Source organism: Salvelinus sp. IW2-2015, unplaced genomic scaffold (genome assembly GCF_002910315.2).
Source record: "Salvelinus sp. IW2-2015 unplaced genomic scaffold, ASM291031v2 Un_scaffold4383, whole genome shotgun sequence".
NCBI lineage: Eukaryota > Metazoa > Chordata > Actinopteri > Salmoniformes > Salmonidae > Salvelinus > Salvelinus sp. IW2-2015.
In genome coordinates, this window is record NW_019945653.1 from 25,673 (window position 1) to 41,449 (window position 15,777).

A 15,777-nucleotide genomic window follows, 5' to 3' on the forward strand; every position below is an offset into this window, starting at 1 on the left:
TGAAGCTTGGATATTTTTTTGTAATGATTGAGAGAAGGAGAATTAAAATAATAATCGCATCATTTCAGCTGTAAGTCTTCATGAAATAATGTCTGGAGGTCACTCCAGGTCACTCGGTCCTTCACATTTTGTACTAATTAAAGTGGCCAGATCAAGAACCAGTGTGTGTGTGTGGTTATTATTGTCAACCAGCAAATAATCAAGAAACTGATTTAMATTTCCAGGAATGAAAAACCAATAGATTTCATCAGCATTATGCATTTATTAATGAAGTGTCATATTACTTTTTACACTGAATGAGAATATAAACACATGTGAAGTGTTTTCATGAGCTGAAATAGATCCCAGAAATGTTCCATACAAACAAAAAGCTTATTTCTCTCATGTTGTGGCAAATTTGTTTACCTCCCTGTTAGTGAGCATTTCTCCTTTGCCAAGATAATCCTTCCACCTGAAAGGTGTGGCATATCAAGAAGCTGATTCAACAGCATAATCATTACACAGGTGCACCTTGTGCTGTGGACMAAAGGCCACTCTAAAATGTGCTGTTTTTTCACACAACACAATGTCATGTTTTGAGGGTGCGTGCAATTGGCATGCTGACTGCAGGAATGTCCACGAGCGCTGTTGCCAGAGAATTCAATGTTCATTTCTCTACTGTAAACTGCCTCAGTTGTTTTAGAGAATTTGGCAGTACGTCCAACCGGCCTCATAACACAGACCACGGTGTATGGTGTTGTGTAGGTGAGAGGTTTTCTGAGTGCCCCATGGTGGAGTTATGGTATGGACACGCATAAGCTACGGACAAAACACATTTGCATTTTATYGATGGCAAGTTTAATGCACAAACATACTGTGACGAGATCCTGAGACCCATYGTCGTGTCATTCATCTGCCGCCATCGCCTCATGTTTCAGAATGATAATGTATGGCCCCATATCGTAAGGATCTGTACACAATTCCTGGAAGCTGAGAATGTCCCAGTTCTTCCATCTCCTGCATATCCACCAGACATGTCACCCATTGAGCATGTTTGGGATGCTCTGGATCGACGTCTACGACTGCGTGTTCCAGTTCCCGCCAATATCCAGCAATATCCAGCAACAACATTACACAGCTGCATGAGGCAAATGTGGTTACACCCAGATACTGAATGGTTTTCTGATCCAACACCTTTTATCTTTGACAATTATCAACAACAAGTCACCCACGAAGCATCGTTACCCATCGCGCCACAAAAGCCGCGGCCCTTGCAGAGCAAGGCGAATAACTACTTCAGGTCTCAGAGCGAGTGATGTCACCGATCGAAACACTATTAGCGTGCACCACCGCTAACTAGCTAGCCATTTCACATCGGTTACCAGATGCATATCTGTATTTCCAGTCATATGAAATCCATAGATTAGGGCCTCATTTTTTATTATTTTTTCAATTGACTGATTTCCGTGTATGAACTGTTACTCGGGCAAATCTGAAATTGTTGCGTTTATATATTGTTCTATATATATATACGCTATTTACAGAGAGGTCACTGTTCTCATGCGCAGGATAGGAAATACGTACATTAATGATCAGGATAGATGGATGGACACTGATGTTTATGTCAGTAATATAGTTCAGGTGTCCCAAACTCAGTCCCCCCACCCACCACCCACAGGTGCACATTTTGGTTTTTGCTCTAGCACCAGACAGCTAATTCAAATCGCCAAACTCCTCGTCAAGCTGTGATGATTTGAATGAACTGCGTAGTGCTAGGGCAGAAGAACAAAAATGCACGCAGAGGGAGATCCAGGACCGAGGTTGGGAAACCCTGATTTATAGTTGGTAAATCCTCTCTTCTGATAACTTTACATACCGTAGAAAACAACACTTGCAATAACGGTCTGATATCTTTTAATACAGTAGTTTACATTGTCAGTCTGGGCTAAATGGGTAAACCTAGGAGCGGAGCTGGACTTGGATCAGCACCAAACAGCCAGGGATTGTGCTGCTGAGAGAGGAGAAACAGTAGAACACTATTTACACAATACTTATAGGTTATTTATAGAATACTTATGGGTTATTTATAGAATATTTTGGTTATTTATAGAATACTCTAGGTTATTTATAGAATATTTAGGTTATTTATAGAATACTTATAGGTTATTTATAGATTACTTATAGGTTATTTATAGAATATTTAGGTTATTTATAGAATATTTATAGATTATTTATAGAATACTTCTAGGTTATTTATAGAATACTTTAGTTTCATCTGCAACAAAGGGGGCTTGAGGTTTGTTCTGCTTACGTTACAAGGTTTGCCCCATAAAGTTTAATATAAACACCCCTGAAAGACAAAAAAATTCAAACACACAGAAGAAACGTAATTTCACGTACTATTATAGAATAGATATAGGCCTTTACATCGTTCTAAATACTTCACCTATCTTTCTAAATACTTCACCTATCTTTCTAAATACTTCACCTATCTTTCTAAATACTTCACCTATCTTTCAACATACTTCACCTATCTTTCACGTTACCTAACAAGCAACTCCCACACGTAACATTGGTCTGGTGGGAGGTTATGTCACAGAGTGGCTTGTGCTATCCCAGATTCCCGTCAGCAACCAAAGATGCAGGTTCAAATGACAGGCCGAAGGAGGAGAGGCAGGATTCTCCTCTATGGATGCAGACAGAGAGTATACAGTACAGTACTGGAGGCCACCTGCTCACTCAGACAGACACTATACAGAACAGTAGGCCACTGGGAGAATCTTAATTGCATTTTCTTGACTCCCCGCGTCCTCTTTCCTCTGCTCCTTCTCAAAACGTATTGGATGAGAAAGTCAGAGGTCCCTCCCCTCGAACATTCTCAATGGGTTTTGAGAAGGAGGCGATGAGAGAGGATGAAAGGAGTCAAGGGGACAATCTCAATTAMATACTCCTCGCYKCCTTCTCAAAACCCATTGGATGAGAAAGCCAGAGGTCTCACCCCTCTGACCTTCTCYTCCAATGGGTTTTGAGAAGTTGGTGAGGAGAGAGGACGCGAGGAGTATGGAAKTGAGATTCTCCTGCGCTCTCTCACTAAGAATCTATTGAAGATATTGGATAGCAGTTTCTCATACGACCAGATAGGGGCGACAACATGCACATTCTTCCCCTCACAGACAGAACAAATGCCTGYCGCTGAAACTCCCTGTCCCAGGGTGCTCTGCTTTGCGAGGTCAAACAGGGGTCAAATGCAGTATACTGGCTTGAGAGAGGAGTTTGTTTTCARAATGCATTGTGAAAGACGTTTACGGTATATACTAAGTATTATCCCCTTTCTGTGTTGTTTTGTATAATGTGCCTTTGAAGAGAAAGTCCAGGCACACCAGAGAGGGGAAGCATGCTTCTACCTGGTTAATAAACTCAGGAGTCAGAAAATCTACTGATAAGAGTAAGCTGAGCTGAAAGCTGGTCTAGGCAGAGGGTTAGCAGGGTTAGGCTGAACTGAGCTTGGTTACACTGGGCTAAGAAGGCTGGGGCTGAGCTGAGCAGGCCTGAACTGGGCTGGATTAGACTGAGCTGAAACCCCATGGAGGCTGAGCCCAGGTGGTTGGTGGAACTGGATCCACAGTGGTTGTACAGTAGTGGTTCTGCTTCYTCCTGGGTSTCTAGGAGCGATACTCTTTCTTACTGTACGGCTTGTTCCCCAGTATGCGATCGATGTCCGATACCACATGAGACGTCATTTTAGGAAGGAACTGTGGAAAATAGCAGAATGTGTGAGGACATGTTTTCCTACGTTTTCAGACACACAATGATCCTGACAAGACACCAGGAAAACAAGGCATTTCATTTTTTCATGTCCTGAATTTGTTAAAATGTTATTTTAGACTTAAAAGTTAGGTTTAGGGTTGGGAAATAGGGTCAGAAGTTAGGGTGCGATTTAGGAGTTAGGGAAAATAGGATTTTGAATGGGAATAGATTTTTACTCCTCAAAAGTGTGTGTGTCTGCGTTTTTACCTGTATGGCACCTAGGTTCTCCGTTAGCTGCTCTGGACTGGAGGATCCCAGGAGGACTGAGCTCACCCCCTCGCTCCTCAAACACCAGGCTAGGCAAGGAGAGAAGGAAGGAGGGAGGAAATGAGAGAGCGGAGGACAGTTATGGGTTGTTTAATCTAGTGTGACATTAATGGAATTCCTCATAGAAATGTGAATGTACTGTTGGCATCCACTTGGTGGCGCTCTACCATCATTAATAGTAAAGTCCTGAAACAAAGTAGTGTGTGTGTGTGTGTGATTGCACGCCCATGCTCCTCTCTCTCACCCACGGCCAGTTGCGGGAGAGTACAGCCCAGCTTCTCAGCGATGTGTCCCAGCTCCTTCAGCTTAGCCTGCTGTTTCCTCCCATCCTCACTCACTATCTTCTCCTTTAACCACTGGTACGACTGCAGAGAGAGAGAGAGAGAGAGAAGAGAAAAGAGGGAGAGAGAAGAGAAGAGAAAAGAGGGAGAGAGAGAGGGAAAGAGTGGAGATAGAGAGAGAGAGAGAGCGACAGGGAAAGAGTGAGAGAGAGATGGAGAGTGAGAGAGGGAAAGAGAGGAGAGAGGGAAAGAGAAGAGAAAAGAGGGAGAGAGAGAGAGGAGAGAAAGAGAGAGAGAGCAACAGGGAAAGAGTGAGAGAGAGATGGAGAGAGATGGAGAGAGATGGAGAGTGAGAGAGGGAAAGAGAGGAGAGAGGGAAAGAGAAGAGAAAAGAGGGAGAGAGAGAGAGAGAGAGCGACAGGGAAAGAGTGGAGAGGGAGAGAGAGACAGAGAGGTGGCAGTGGATCAGCCAGGTCGCTCAAGGCGGTATTCAACGTCCGTCCAGGTACCCAGGATGTTGACAGATGACTTAATGGGTATAAGCGGATGGGTGAAGCCGCGAGCTCCGGCTTGGCACTCGTTTTTAATCTGTTTTAACTCCAGCCCAAACTTTAACCCTTACCTTAACCATTTGGAGTTAATGCCTAAACTTAACCTGCACATTTTTTGGAGGAATGTCGGATTCTGCASTGAGACTGTGAGAGGTTGTTGAGTGGATACAGGGCCTACCTTCATGGATGCCCTGGAGGTTTCTGGGATGCCGTTCTGGTACTTCCCTGTGATGATGCCACAGGCCAGCGGAGACCACGTCATTGCCCCAACACCTGTCACCATGGAGACCAGAGGGAATGTGGGAACAGAGAGGGAAGGAGTGAGTGACAGATAACTGTGAGATCTATTATCACTGTCAATCAGACAGACACCAATCAGACGCTCTGAGGACATCATGAAATCCCCGGTCTGAACCCCAGCAGATGTTAGGGGAGTGGAGGGCTCAGGAGGATGTTATCATATCACTTTATTATAATCATCAATCATACAAGGATTGATTATGTATGTATCCACTGATTAGAACCCCGCAGCAGATGGGAGGATGGTTGTGTSAACCTCCAGCATTGGTGAGAGAAGKGGGCGTGACCAGCCTGGATGATTGACACATGCCTATCTTGTGGTAGAGTTCTGGAAGCTGGACCTCCACCTTTTCCCTCTGGAAGAGATGGTACTCAGCCTGCTCACACACCGGAGGGATCAGGTTAAACTGTCTGGCCACAGAGTACGCCTCCTAGAGGGAGAGAGAGAGAGAGAGAGAGAATTGGATCGAGAGAGAGAGAGAATTGGATCGAGAGAGAGAGAATTGGATCGAGAGAGAGAGAGAGAGAGTGTGTTTTTTGGAGAGATGGGGAGAGGGATCCTAATCAGAATTCATGAATTATACTCATTTAGATTAGTCTATATTTCACACACCAATTCACTTGCCTCGCATATCTATGTTTCCATATGTGCGTTTGCAAAGAGAAATGCCATAGAAAATACATGTACAGTGCTCATTGCTTTCTTAAACATTAGCATAACCACTTTTATCTGCTACAGGCCTGTAGCTGTGGTGGGGCTGGTTTGCCTCTGGGCTCTGTTCCCCTGTCTGTGTATACCACTGCATTATAGATGCCGTCTAAATTACAGTGCTTTCATCTGAGCTGCTACACTACAAAATTCACCCTAATCCCAATCAACACAACATCACGAGCAGCGCTGAACACAGACTGGCGGAGAACGAGAGGAAAAGGACGAGAGGTTGTTGACAACAGAAAAGCCTGGGGATGCTTTAGCAATCAGTCATTATCAGGCTTCTTTCAGGACATGTAGTTAGCCACCACCTCTCCTATCCTACCCCTTCTCCTCCAAATCAGCCAGGACATAAAAAGGTCCACATACAGACAGCCTGTTCCCCCCCCCAGTCTCCACCGTGTTTCAGCACACAAACAAGAGGCTCCGAGGCTCTCTCTGAGGTTCTGAGGCTCTCTCTGAGGTTCTGAGGCTCTCTCTGAGAATCTCTCCAAGGCTCTCTCTGATGCTCTCTCTGATGCTCTCTCTGAGGTTCTGAGGCTCTCTCCGAGGCTCTCTCTGATGCTCTCTCTGATGCTCTCTCTGAGGTTCTGAGGCTCTCTCCGAGGCTCTCTCTGATGCTCTCTCTGAGGTTCTGAGGCTCTCTTGGAGGCTCTCTCGGAGGCTCTATCGGAGGCTCTATCGGAGGCCACCACATATTATTTACTGCCTTTGAGGGCTCACAGACTTGCTGTATGAGCCTGATCTGTAATGAGAGTTTTTGAGTGAAGATTGTGTGAGGACTGTAGAGAGGTTTTGTCACATGGGCTACGGGTCAGGGGTTAGGGGTCAAAGGTCATAGGGTTAACTCACCATGATCTCCATGGCTGTCCATCGAGAAGTCCCCCAGTACATGGACATCCCCTGGTTGATCACATACGTCATGGCTCTCACAATCTCTGAGGAGATAAGGACATCAATCAATCAATCTTCCATTCCTGTGGCGGTCCTCATGAGAGACAGTTTCATCATAACTCTTGATAGTCTTTGCAACTGCAATGTTCCGTATTGACTGACATTCATGTCTTAAAGTAATGATGGACCATTGTTTCTCTTTGCTTATTTGAGCTGTTCTTGCCATAATATGGACTCCGTCTTTTACCAAATAGGGCTATCTTCTGTATACCAATCCTACCTTGTCACAACACAACTGATCGGCCCAAATGCATTAAGAAGGAAAGAAATTCCATAATTGAAATGCATTCCAGGTGACTACCTCATGAAGCTGGTTGAGAGAATGCCAAGAGTGTGCAAAGCTGTCATCAACGCAAAGGGTGGCTACTTTGAAGAATCTCAAATATAAAATATATTTTGATTTGTTTAACACTTCTTTGCTTACTATATAGTTTACTACATAGTTTTGATGTCTTCACTATTATTCTACAATGTAMWTTTTTTTACATATACTGTTGTACATATACTGTATATAAGAGGAGGCTGGAGGGTGGAGCTGTAGGAGGATGGGCTCATTGTAATGGCTGGAATGGAATAAATGGAATGGAGTCAAACATGTCGTTTCCATGTGTTTGATGTGTTTGACTGCTTTCCATGTATTCCATTCCAGTCATTACAATGAGCCCGTCCTCTTGCTCCTCCCACCAGCATCAATATAATATATACATATGTATATATACCACCAGGGGGAGCTGTAGTCTTCCTGCCTGGGTTGTACTACTGGACTGGCAATGACCCAACTATCCCTGAAGGCCACCTACCCATTCCCAGAGCCTTCTCTCTCTCCTCCTGACAATACATTCCTTCACACTTCTCTAATGAGCCCGCTAATGACCAGGGACAGGCTAAAGTGCTAACGTGCTACAAAACCATCAGTACATTATTAATGAAGCAATTAGCTCCAACAATAGCATCTGGACTAGAACACACTATGAAGGGAGCCTTAGATGTTATTGTTCTCAGCCTTGAGTAGTGGGAACCTATCAGGACCAGGGGAGGGGGAACGATGAGGGAAAGTACARAGAGAGAGAGAAGAAGAAGCTCTACCTTGAGAAAGATAGCCCCAGCCCGAGCGGGGCAGACCAGACCTCTTCATTACATAAACCCACAGACGAGCAACCACAAGTGGAAAGTCAACCTTCCAGCACAGAGTACTATTCCCTCATTGAAATGAGGGATAAATTCACCCAGCTGGAGGTAAGGCAGGTGGAGCATGAACAGCAGGTGATAACTAGACCTGGAGGTGTAGAGAGACATATCTGCACTCGGGAGTGACACATCTACAAGAGAAAGAGCTGGAGGAGGAGAAGAACAGAGCACTAGAGGAGAGGATCAGACTGCTGGAGGAGAGGGTGAGGGAGATGGCGTGTGACGAACAATACATATGGAGAGGTGGCACAACCCCGCAGAGAAGCCAGCAGAAACAGCCACCACCTCAGCTCCGACGAAAAAGTCTCGACACCACAGCGAGAACATCCACTCCTCCAGACCCTGACCATAGCGTCGACAAACCAAGAACAGCCACCCCAGACCCTGACCATACGTGGACAACACAGCAGAACAGCACCCCAGACCTGACGCATTAGGGCGTCGACAACACAGCAGAACAGCCACCCCAGACCCTGACCATGATGCGTGGACAACACAGCAGAACAGTCCACCCCAGCACCCTGACCATAGCGTTGACAACACAGCAGAACAGCACCCCCCCAGACACTGACCGTAGCGTCGAACAAAGCACAGCAGAACAGCCCACCCCAACAACTGACCGTAGCGTCGGCAACACCGCAGAACAGTCCCACCCACAAGACCCTGACCATAGCGTTGAACAACAGCATAACAGTCCACCCCAGACCCTGACCATAGCGTCGACAAACACAGCAGAACAGTCCACCCCAGACCCTGACCATAGCGTGACAACAGCCGCAGAACAGTCCACCGCCAGACCCTGACCATAGCGTTGACAACACAGCAGAACAGTCCACCAGACCCTGACCATGACTGCGACGACAAAAGAAATAGACACAGCCAACGAACAGTCAACCCCAGACCCTGACATAGCGTTGACACACTAAACATAAAATACACTAAAATAATATAAAATGGTAGTAAATAATAATATAAATGAAGAAAATAATGCAAAAATAACAACAATAAAATATAACAGACAATAGTAGAATATATAAGATATAAAAGGCTAAACATGAAAAATGAAAAATGAACTAACTATCACCATTACATCAGTACTACAACTACATCTTCATTACTACTACTCAAATCAAATCAAAACACATTTTATTGGTTCTCTGCGGGTGTAGAGAAATGCTTGTGCTCCTCGACAGTTCTACTAATGTTAGAGAGTGTGGAGAGGTAGCCTAGTGGTTAGAGCATTGGCCAGTAACCGAAAGTGCCAGATATGTAAACAGTAAAAAGTTCCATTCCTAGTCTATGGCCTATAGGCAGCAGCCTCTATGTGCATACTATGATGGTACCGGATGTGTACCAAACTCACGAAAGTGGCAGTAATAAAGCCTCTTTTGAAAAAGCCAAACCTGACCCAGAAAATATAACAAACTATCGGTCTATATTTGTCCTCTGACAAACCAACTGTACATTTCGGTGTCCTCAAGGTTCCGTTTTAGGACCACTATTGTTTTCACTATATATTTTACCTCTTGGGGATGTCATTCGAAAACATAATGTTAACTTTCACTGCTATGCGATGACACACAGCTGTACATTTCAATGAAACATGGTGAAGCCCCAAAATTGCCTCGCTAGAAGCCTGTGTTTCAGACATAAGGAAGTGGATGGCTGAAACGTTCTATTTTAAACTCGGACAAAACAGAGAGCTTGTTCTAGGTCCAAGAAAAAAGAGATCTTCTGTTAAATCTGACAATTAATCTTGATGGTTGAAAGTCGTCTCAAATAAAACTGTGAAGGACCTCGGCGTTACTCTGGACCCTGATCTCTCTTTTGACGAACATATCAAGACTGTTTCAAGGACAGCTTTTTTTCCATCTACGTAACATTGCAAAATCGAAATATTTTCTGTCCCAAAAATGATGCAGAAAAATTAACCATGCTTTGTTCTTCTATGTGTAGACTACTAGCAATGCTCTACTCTCCGGCTACCCGATAAAGCACTAAATAAACTTCAGTTAGTGCTAAATACGGCTGCTAGAATCCTGACTAGAAACAACATTTATATTACTCGTACCAGTGCTAGCCCTCTAACGTGTTCCTGGTTCATGTTTAGGCAAGGGCTGATTTACGTTTTACTGTTACCTACAAAGCGTTACATGGGCTTGCTCCTACTATCTTCCGAGTTGGTCCTCCGCATACATACCTACACGTACGCTATGGTCACAAACGTAGCCTCCTAATTGTCCCTAGATTTCTAAGCAAAACAGCTAGGCAGGCTTTCTCCTATAGATCTCCATTTTTATGAATGGTCTGCCTACCCATGTGAGAGACGCAGACCCGGTCTCAACCTTTAAGTCTTTATTGAAGACCCATCTCTTTCTAGGTCCTATGATTGAGTGTAGTCTGGCCCAGGAGTGTGAAGTGTGAACGGAAAGGCTCTGGAGCAACGAACCGCCCTTGCTGTCTCTGCCTGCGTTCCCCTCTCTCCACTAGATTCTCTGCTCTAACCCTATTACAGGGGCTGATCACTGGCTTACTGGTGCTCTCTTTCATGCCGTCCCTAGGAGGGGTGTCTTGATGGGGAGTGATACACTGACGTGATCTTCCTGTCTGGGTTGCGCCCCCCCTTGGGTTGTGTCGTGGCGGAGATCTTGTGGGCTATACTCGGCCTTGTCTCAGGATGTAAGTTGGTGGTTGAAGATATCCCTCTAGTGGTGTGGGGCTGTGCCTTGGCAAAGTGGGTGGGGTTATATTCCTTCATGTTTGGCCCTGTCCGGGTATCATCGGATTGGGCCACTTCTCCTAGCCCCCCGCCTCGTCTAGCCTCCATTTTTTATGCTGCATAGTTTATGTGTGCGGGGGGCTAGGGTCAGTTTGTTATATCTGGAGTACTTGTCTCTCGTGTCCGTGAGATTTAATTTATCTCTCTCTAATTCTCTCTTTCTCTCTCTTTCTTTCTCTCTCTCAGAGGACTGAGTTAGACCAGCCTCAGGACGACCTGACATGATGACTCCTTGCTGTCCCGCGGGTCGCATGCTTCTGTATTCCTTATTTGTTTCAATTGCTCCATGGCATTGCGTCCCATCAGTTTCAACTGATCTCGCCGTCGCCAGTGCGTACATGGAACCCTGACTCTGTTCACGGTCAGGAAGTACGTCAAGTTGGACTGGAACCAAAAAAAGTAAGTCCAGACCGCAAAGTTTGCTGTTTTTCTAACTTAAGTACGCATCTCTTATCCTGTCAGGAGCGCAGCTAGCAGGATATAGCCTTAATGATCAGGTCTATTGTAAAAGCCCACTCGAACATTTACTTCCTGAGGCTGACCTCTGACAACGTACTTGTGATTATTATTATTGATCATGCTTTATTTGACTCATCTTTGGGAACATTTCTGAACATTGAGCCACACAGTTCTAGGTCTTATAAGTCCTCCCATCCGCATTAGCTCTGAGTTCCTCTCTCAGCGGTTCTGTCTTCTGTTTTTGGCCTTTCTATACGGATGTTTTATCCTAAGCCACGGCTTCTACACCTGCATTGTGCTGTTCTGGGCGTTTTAGGCTGGGTTGCCAGACCCCTGTAATCAGCACTTGAGAGACTATCAGCCCTGATAGTACGGCAACGAGGCTATTGCACAAATAGCTACTTTGATTTGATTTGATTGGCCTTGAGATAGAGCTGTTTCTCAAGTCTCTCGGTCCCAGCTGCACCGTGCACTGACGCTCACCTTCGGATGATAGCGAGGTGAACAGGCAGTGTCTCGGGTGGTTGATGTCCTTGGTTCCTTCCTGTGACATCGGGGGCTGTAGGTGTTCTGGAGAGCTGGTAGTTTGCCCCCGGGAATGCATTGGACAGACCGCACCACCCTCTRGAGTGCCATGCGGTTGCGGGCAGTGCAGYTGCCGTACCAGGCGGTGATACAGCCCAACAGGATGCTTTCAATTGTCCATCTTTAAAAATGTGYGAAGGTTTTAGGTGATAAGCTAACTTTCTTTAGCCTCCTGAGGTTGAAGAGGCTCTGTTGCGCCTTCTTCACCACAATGTCTGTGTGGGTGGACCATTTCAGTTTGTCAGTGATGTGTATGCCAAGGATCTTGAAGCTTTCCTCCTTCTCCACTGCGGTCCCGTCAATGTAGATAGGGGGGTGCACCCTCTGCTGTTTCCTGAAGTCTACAATCAACTCCTTTGTTTTGTTGACGTTGACGTTGACGTTGTTTTCCACCACACTCCCACCTCCTCCCTGTAGGCTGTCCCATCATCGTTGGTAATCAAGCCTACTACTGTTGTGTCGTCTGAAAACTTGATGATGATTGAGTTGGAGGCGTGCCTGGCCACGCAGTCATGGGTGAACAGGGAGTACAGGAGAGGGCTGAGCACGCACCCTTGTGGGGCCCAAGTGTTGAGGATCAGCGGAGTGGAGGTGATATTTCCTAACTTCACCACCAGGGGGCGGCCCATCAGGAAGTTCAGGACCCAGTTGCACAGGACGGGGTTCAGACCCAGCACCTCGAGCTTAATGATGAGCTTGGAGGGCACTATGGTGTTGAATGCTGAGCTATAGTCAATAAACAACATTCTTACATAGATATTCCTCTTGTCCAGATGGGATAGGGCAGTGTGCAGAGTGATGGCGATTGCGTCGTTTGTGGACCTATTGGGGCGGTAAGCAAATTGGAGTGGGTCTAGRGTGGCAGGTAAGGTAGAGGTGATATGATTAGTCTCTTAAAGCACTTCATGATGACAGAGGTGAGTGCTACGGGGYGATAGTCATTAAGTTCAGTTACCTTTGCCTTCTTGGGTACAGGAACAATGGTGGCCATCTTGAATTATGTGGGGACAGCAGACTGGGATAGGGAGATATTTAAGCCATTTTGCCACAACTTTGGAAGTATGCATTGGGGTCATTGTCCATTTGAAAGACCCAAGCTTTAACTTTCCTGACTAGATCGTTTGAGATGTTGCTTCAATGCTATTAGGTGCACCAGTCCTTCCTCCAGCAAACAGCAACCCCAAAATGATCTGCCACACCCGGTGCTTTCACGGCTTGGATGATGTTCTTTGGCTGCAAGGCTCCCTTCCCTTTTTCCTCCAAACATACGATGGTCATTGTGGCAAACAGTTCTATTATCGTTTCATCAGACCAGAGGAACAATCTCTCCAAACAAAGACGCATCATTTGTCCCGATGTGAAGATGCAAACTTAGTCTGGCTTTTTATGGGTTTTTTGGAGCAGTGGCTTTTCCCTTCTGAGTTGCCTTCACTGTTATGTTGAAATAAGTACTCATTTATCTGGGAATAGATTACTTTGTTGTACTGTTCCTCCACGATCTTCGACAAGTCCTTTGCGTTTTCTCGGATTGATTATGCACTTTTCGCACACAACAGTACCTCATCATCACTAGGAGACAGAAACGCGTCATCCTCTGAGTTGTAATGACGGCGCGTTGTCCCATGGTTATACTTGCACTAATTATTTGTACAGATGACCGTCGTACCTAAGGCGTTGGAAATTGCTCTCAAGGATTAACCAACTTGTGAGGCTACAAAAAAAAATTCTTGGCTGATATCGGCTTTGATTTTCCCCATCAAGTGCTCAAGCAAAGGAAGGCCACTGAGTTTGAAGTAGGCCTTGAAATACATCCACAGAGTACACTCCAATTGACTCAAATTATGTCAAATTAGCCTATCAGAAGCTTCTAAAGCCAATTTCCAAAGCTGTTAAAGGGCACAGTGAAACTTAAGTGTATGTAAAACTTTCTCGACCCCACTGGGTAATCATACAGTGAATTATTAGTGAAATAATCTGTCCTGTAAACAATCTTGGAGAAATTAACTTTATGTCATGGCACAAGGTAGATGTCCTAACCAGACTTGACAAAAAACTATAAGTTTGTAAACTTGGGAGTGTTTGAAAAACGTAGTATTTAATGACTCCAACCTGGTGTATGTAAACTCCGCCTCAACTTACCCCTAATAGAAAATGCCCACAGTATAAATTGTTTAAGTCCCCATAAAATATCTACTTGAAGCGCAAAGAAGCTCCAAAATTATTTGGTTTAAATAGAATTATGTACCAAAAGTGAAATCTAATTACAAAAAAATACTTAAACGACCTCAACATTCAAGTAAATCAACTTCTACAATAATTATTCAAATTCCTTTTAAAGCAAACACAGACATATAACCTGAGACACACTTCTGACATTTCAAAACAAAGTATTTTGGTTAGTGATATCAGAGACAATAGGGAATCAGCTTCTTCTTGGTATGGTACGTGAATTGGACAATTATTTGTGTCCTCAGAACATTCCGAAACGTAATCGTACTTTGAGGTGCGTCAGGGAAATATATGTGGATAAAGAAGTTAACAAGTATTTTCTTTAGATGTATGATAAAAGTGGAGAAAGTCAGAAAATTGGTCCAAATATGATCTGTCTGTCTGTCTTGTCTGTTCTGTCTGTCTGCTGTCTTGTCTGTCACTGTCTGTCTGTCTGTCTGTCTGTCTGTCTGTCTGTCTGTCTAGTCTAAATCCGATTCGTCTGTCCTGTCTGTCTGTCTGTCTGATCTGACTGATCTGTCTGTCTGTCTGTCCTGTCTGTTCTGTCTGTACTGTCTGTCTAGTCTAGTCTGTGAACATCCTGATTTGCTCTGATCCTGTCTGTCTGCTCTGCCTGTTAAATCTGATTCTGCCTCTGTTTGTTAGCCTGCAATAGAAATCCACTGCTTGCATTAACTGCCTAAATGTGCTGGACCCCAGAAGAGTAGTTCTGCCTTGGCAGTAGTGATGGGGATCCTTAATAAATACACACAAACACTCAGATAGATTTTTTTCAGACTATGAGAAACTAATCAAACAATTGCCTCAGGTCCCAATGGTGAATGTTGATAGACTGAACTCAACCCTCCATGGGCGTGTTGGTGTCGGGGCGGTTTGCGAAGACACCATCGTCTACGTATTCCAAGCTGCAACCTCTGGAGAGAGCCTTACAGACCTGGAAGAGAGAGGAGGAGGGGAGAGGAGGAGGGAGACGAGGGAAGGGGAGGGAGGGAGGGAGGAAAGGACGGAGGAGGGGAGAGAGGAAGGTAACAAGGAGAGAGGAGGAGGGGAGAAGGGGAGGGGCGGAAGGGGCAGACAGAGGGGAGAGGAGGAAGGAGAGAAGAGGAGGAGGAGGGGAGACAGAGGGGGAGGAGACGCAGGGGAGCGGAGGAGGGGAGACACGGAAGAGGGAGGAGGGAGGACGAGGAGAAGAGAGGGAAGGGAGAAAGGGGAGAGGAGGGAGGGAAGACGAGGGGAGGAGGAGGAGGGGAATAGGAGGAAGGGGAGACGAGGAGAAAGCAGGAGGAAAAGGGAGAAGAGGGGAGAGGAAGGAGGGGAAGACGAGGAGAGAGGAGAAGGGAGAAGAAGGGAGGGGGAGGAGGGGAGAGGAGGGGAGAGGAGGAAGGGAGAAGAGGGGGGGGAGGAGGGGGCAAGGGGAGAGGAGACCGCAGGGGAGAGGAGGAGGGAGACGAGGAGAGAGAAGGAAGGGAGAAGACGGGGAAGGTGGGCAGGGAGACGAGGGAGAGGAGGAGGGGAGAGGAGGAGGGAGACGAGGAGAGAGAGGGAAGGGGTGGGGAGAGAGGGAGGGGAGGAGGGGAAACGAGGAGAGGGAGAAAGGGAGAAAGGGAGGGGAGGAGGGGAGACGAGGAGAGAGGAGGGGAAGGAGAAGAGGGAGGGGAGGTAGGGAAGAGAGGAGAGGGAGGAAGG

At 45.8% G+C, this 15,777-nt stretch overlaps 1 protein-coding gene across 1 annotated transcript; it reads right to left on the reverse strand.

Annotated features, from left to right (window-relative positions):
- Positions 1-1,653: 1,653 nt before the first annotated feature.
- On the reverse strand, positions 1,654-15,025 carry LOC112077208 (voltage-gated potassium channel subunit beta-1-like; the record flags this gene model as incomplete). Its single annotated transcript, XM_024143769.2, has 7 exons — positions 1,654-3,731; positions 3,994-4,082; positions 4,298-4,418; positions 5,064-5,158; positions 5,496-5,616; positions 6,750-6,835; positions 14,935-15,025. Coding segments are annotated over 7 exons (693 nt in total), but the record flags the coding sequence as incomplete, so codon positions are not given.
- Between the last annotated feature and the right edge of the window lie 752 nt (positions 15,026-15,777).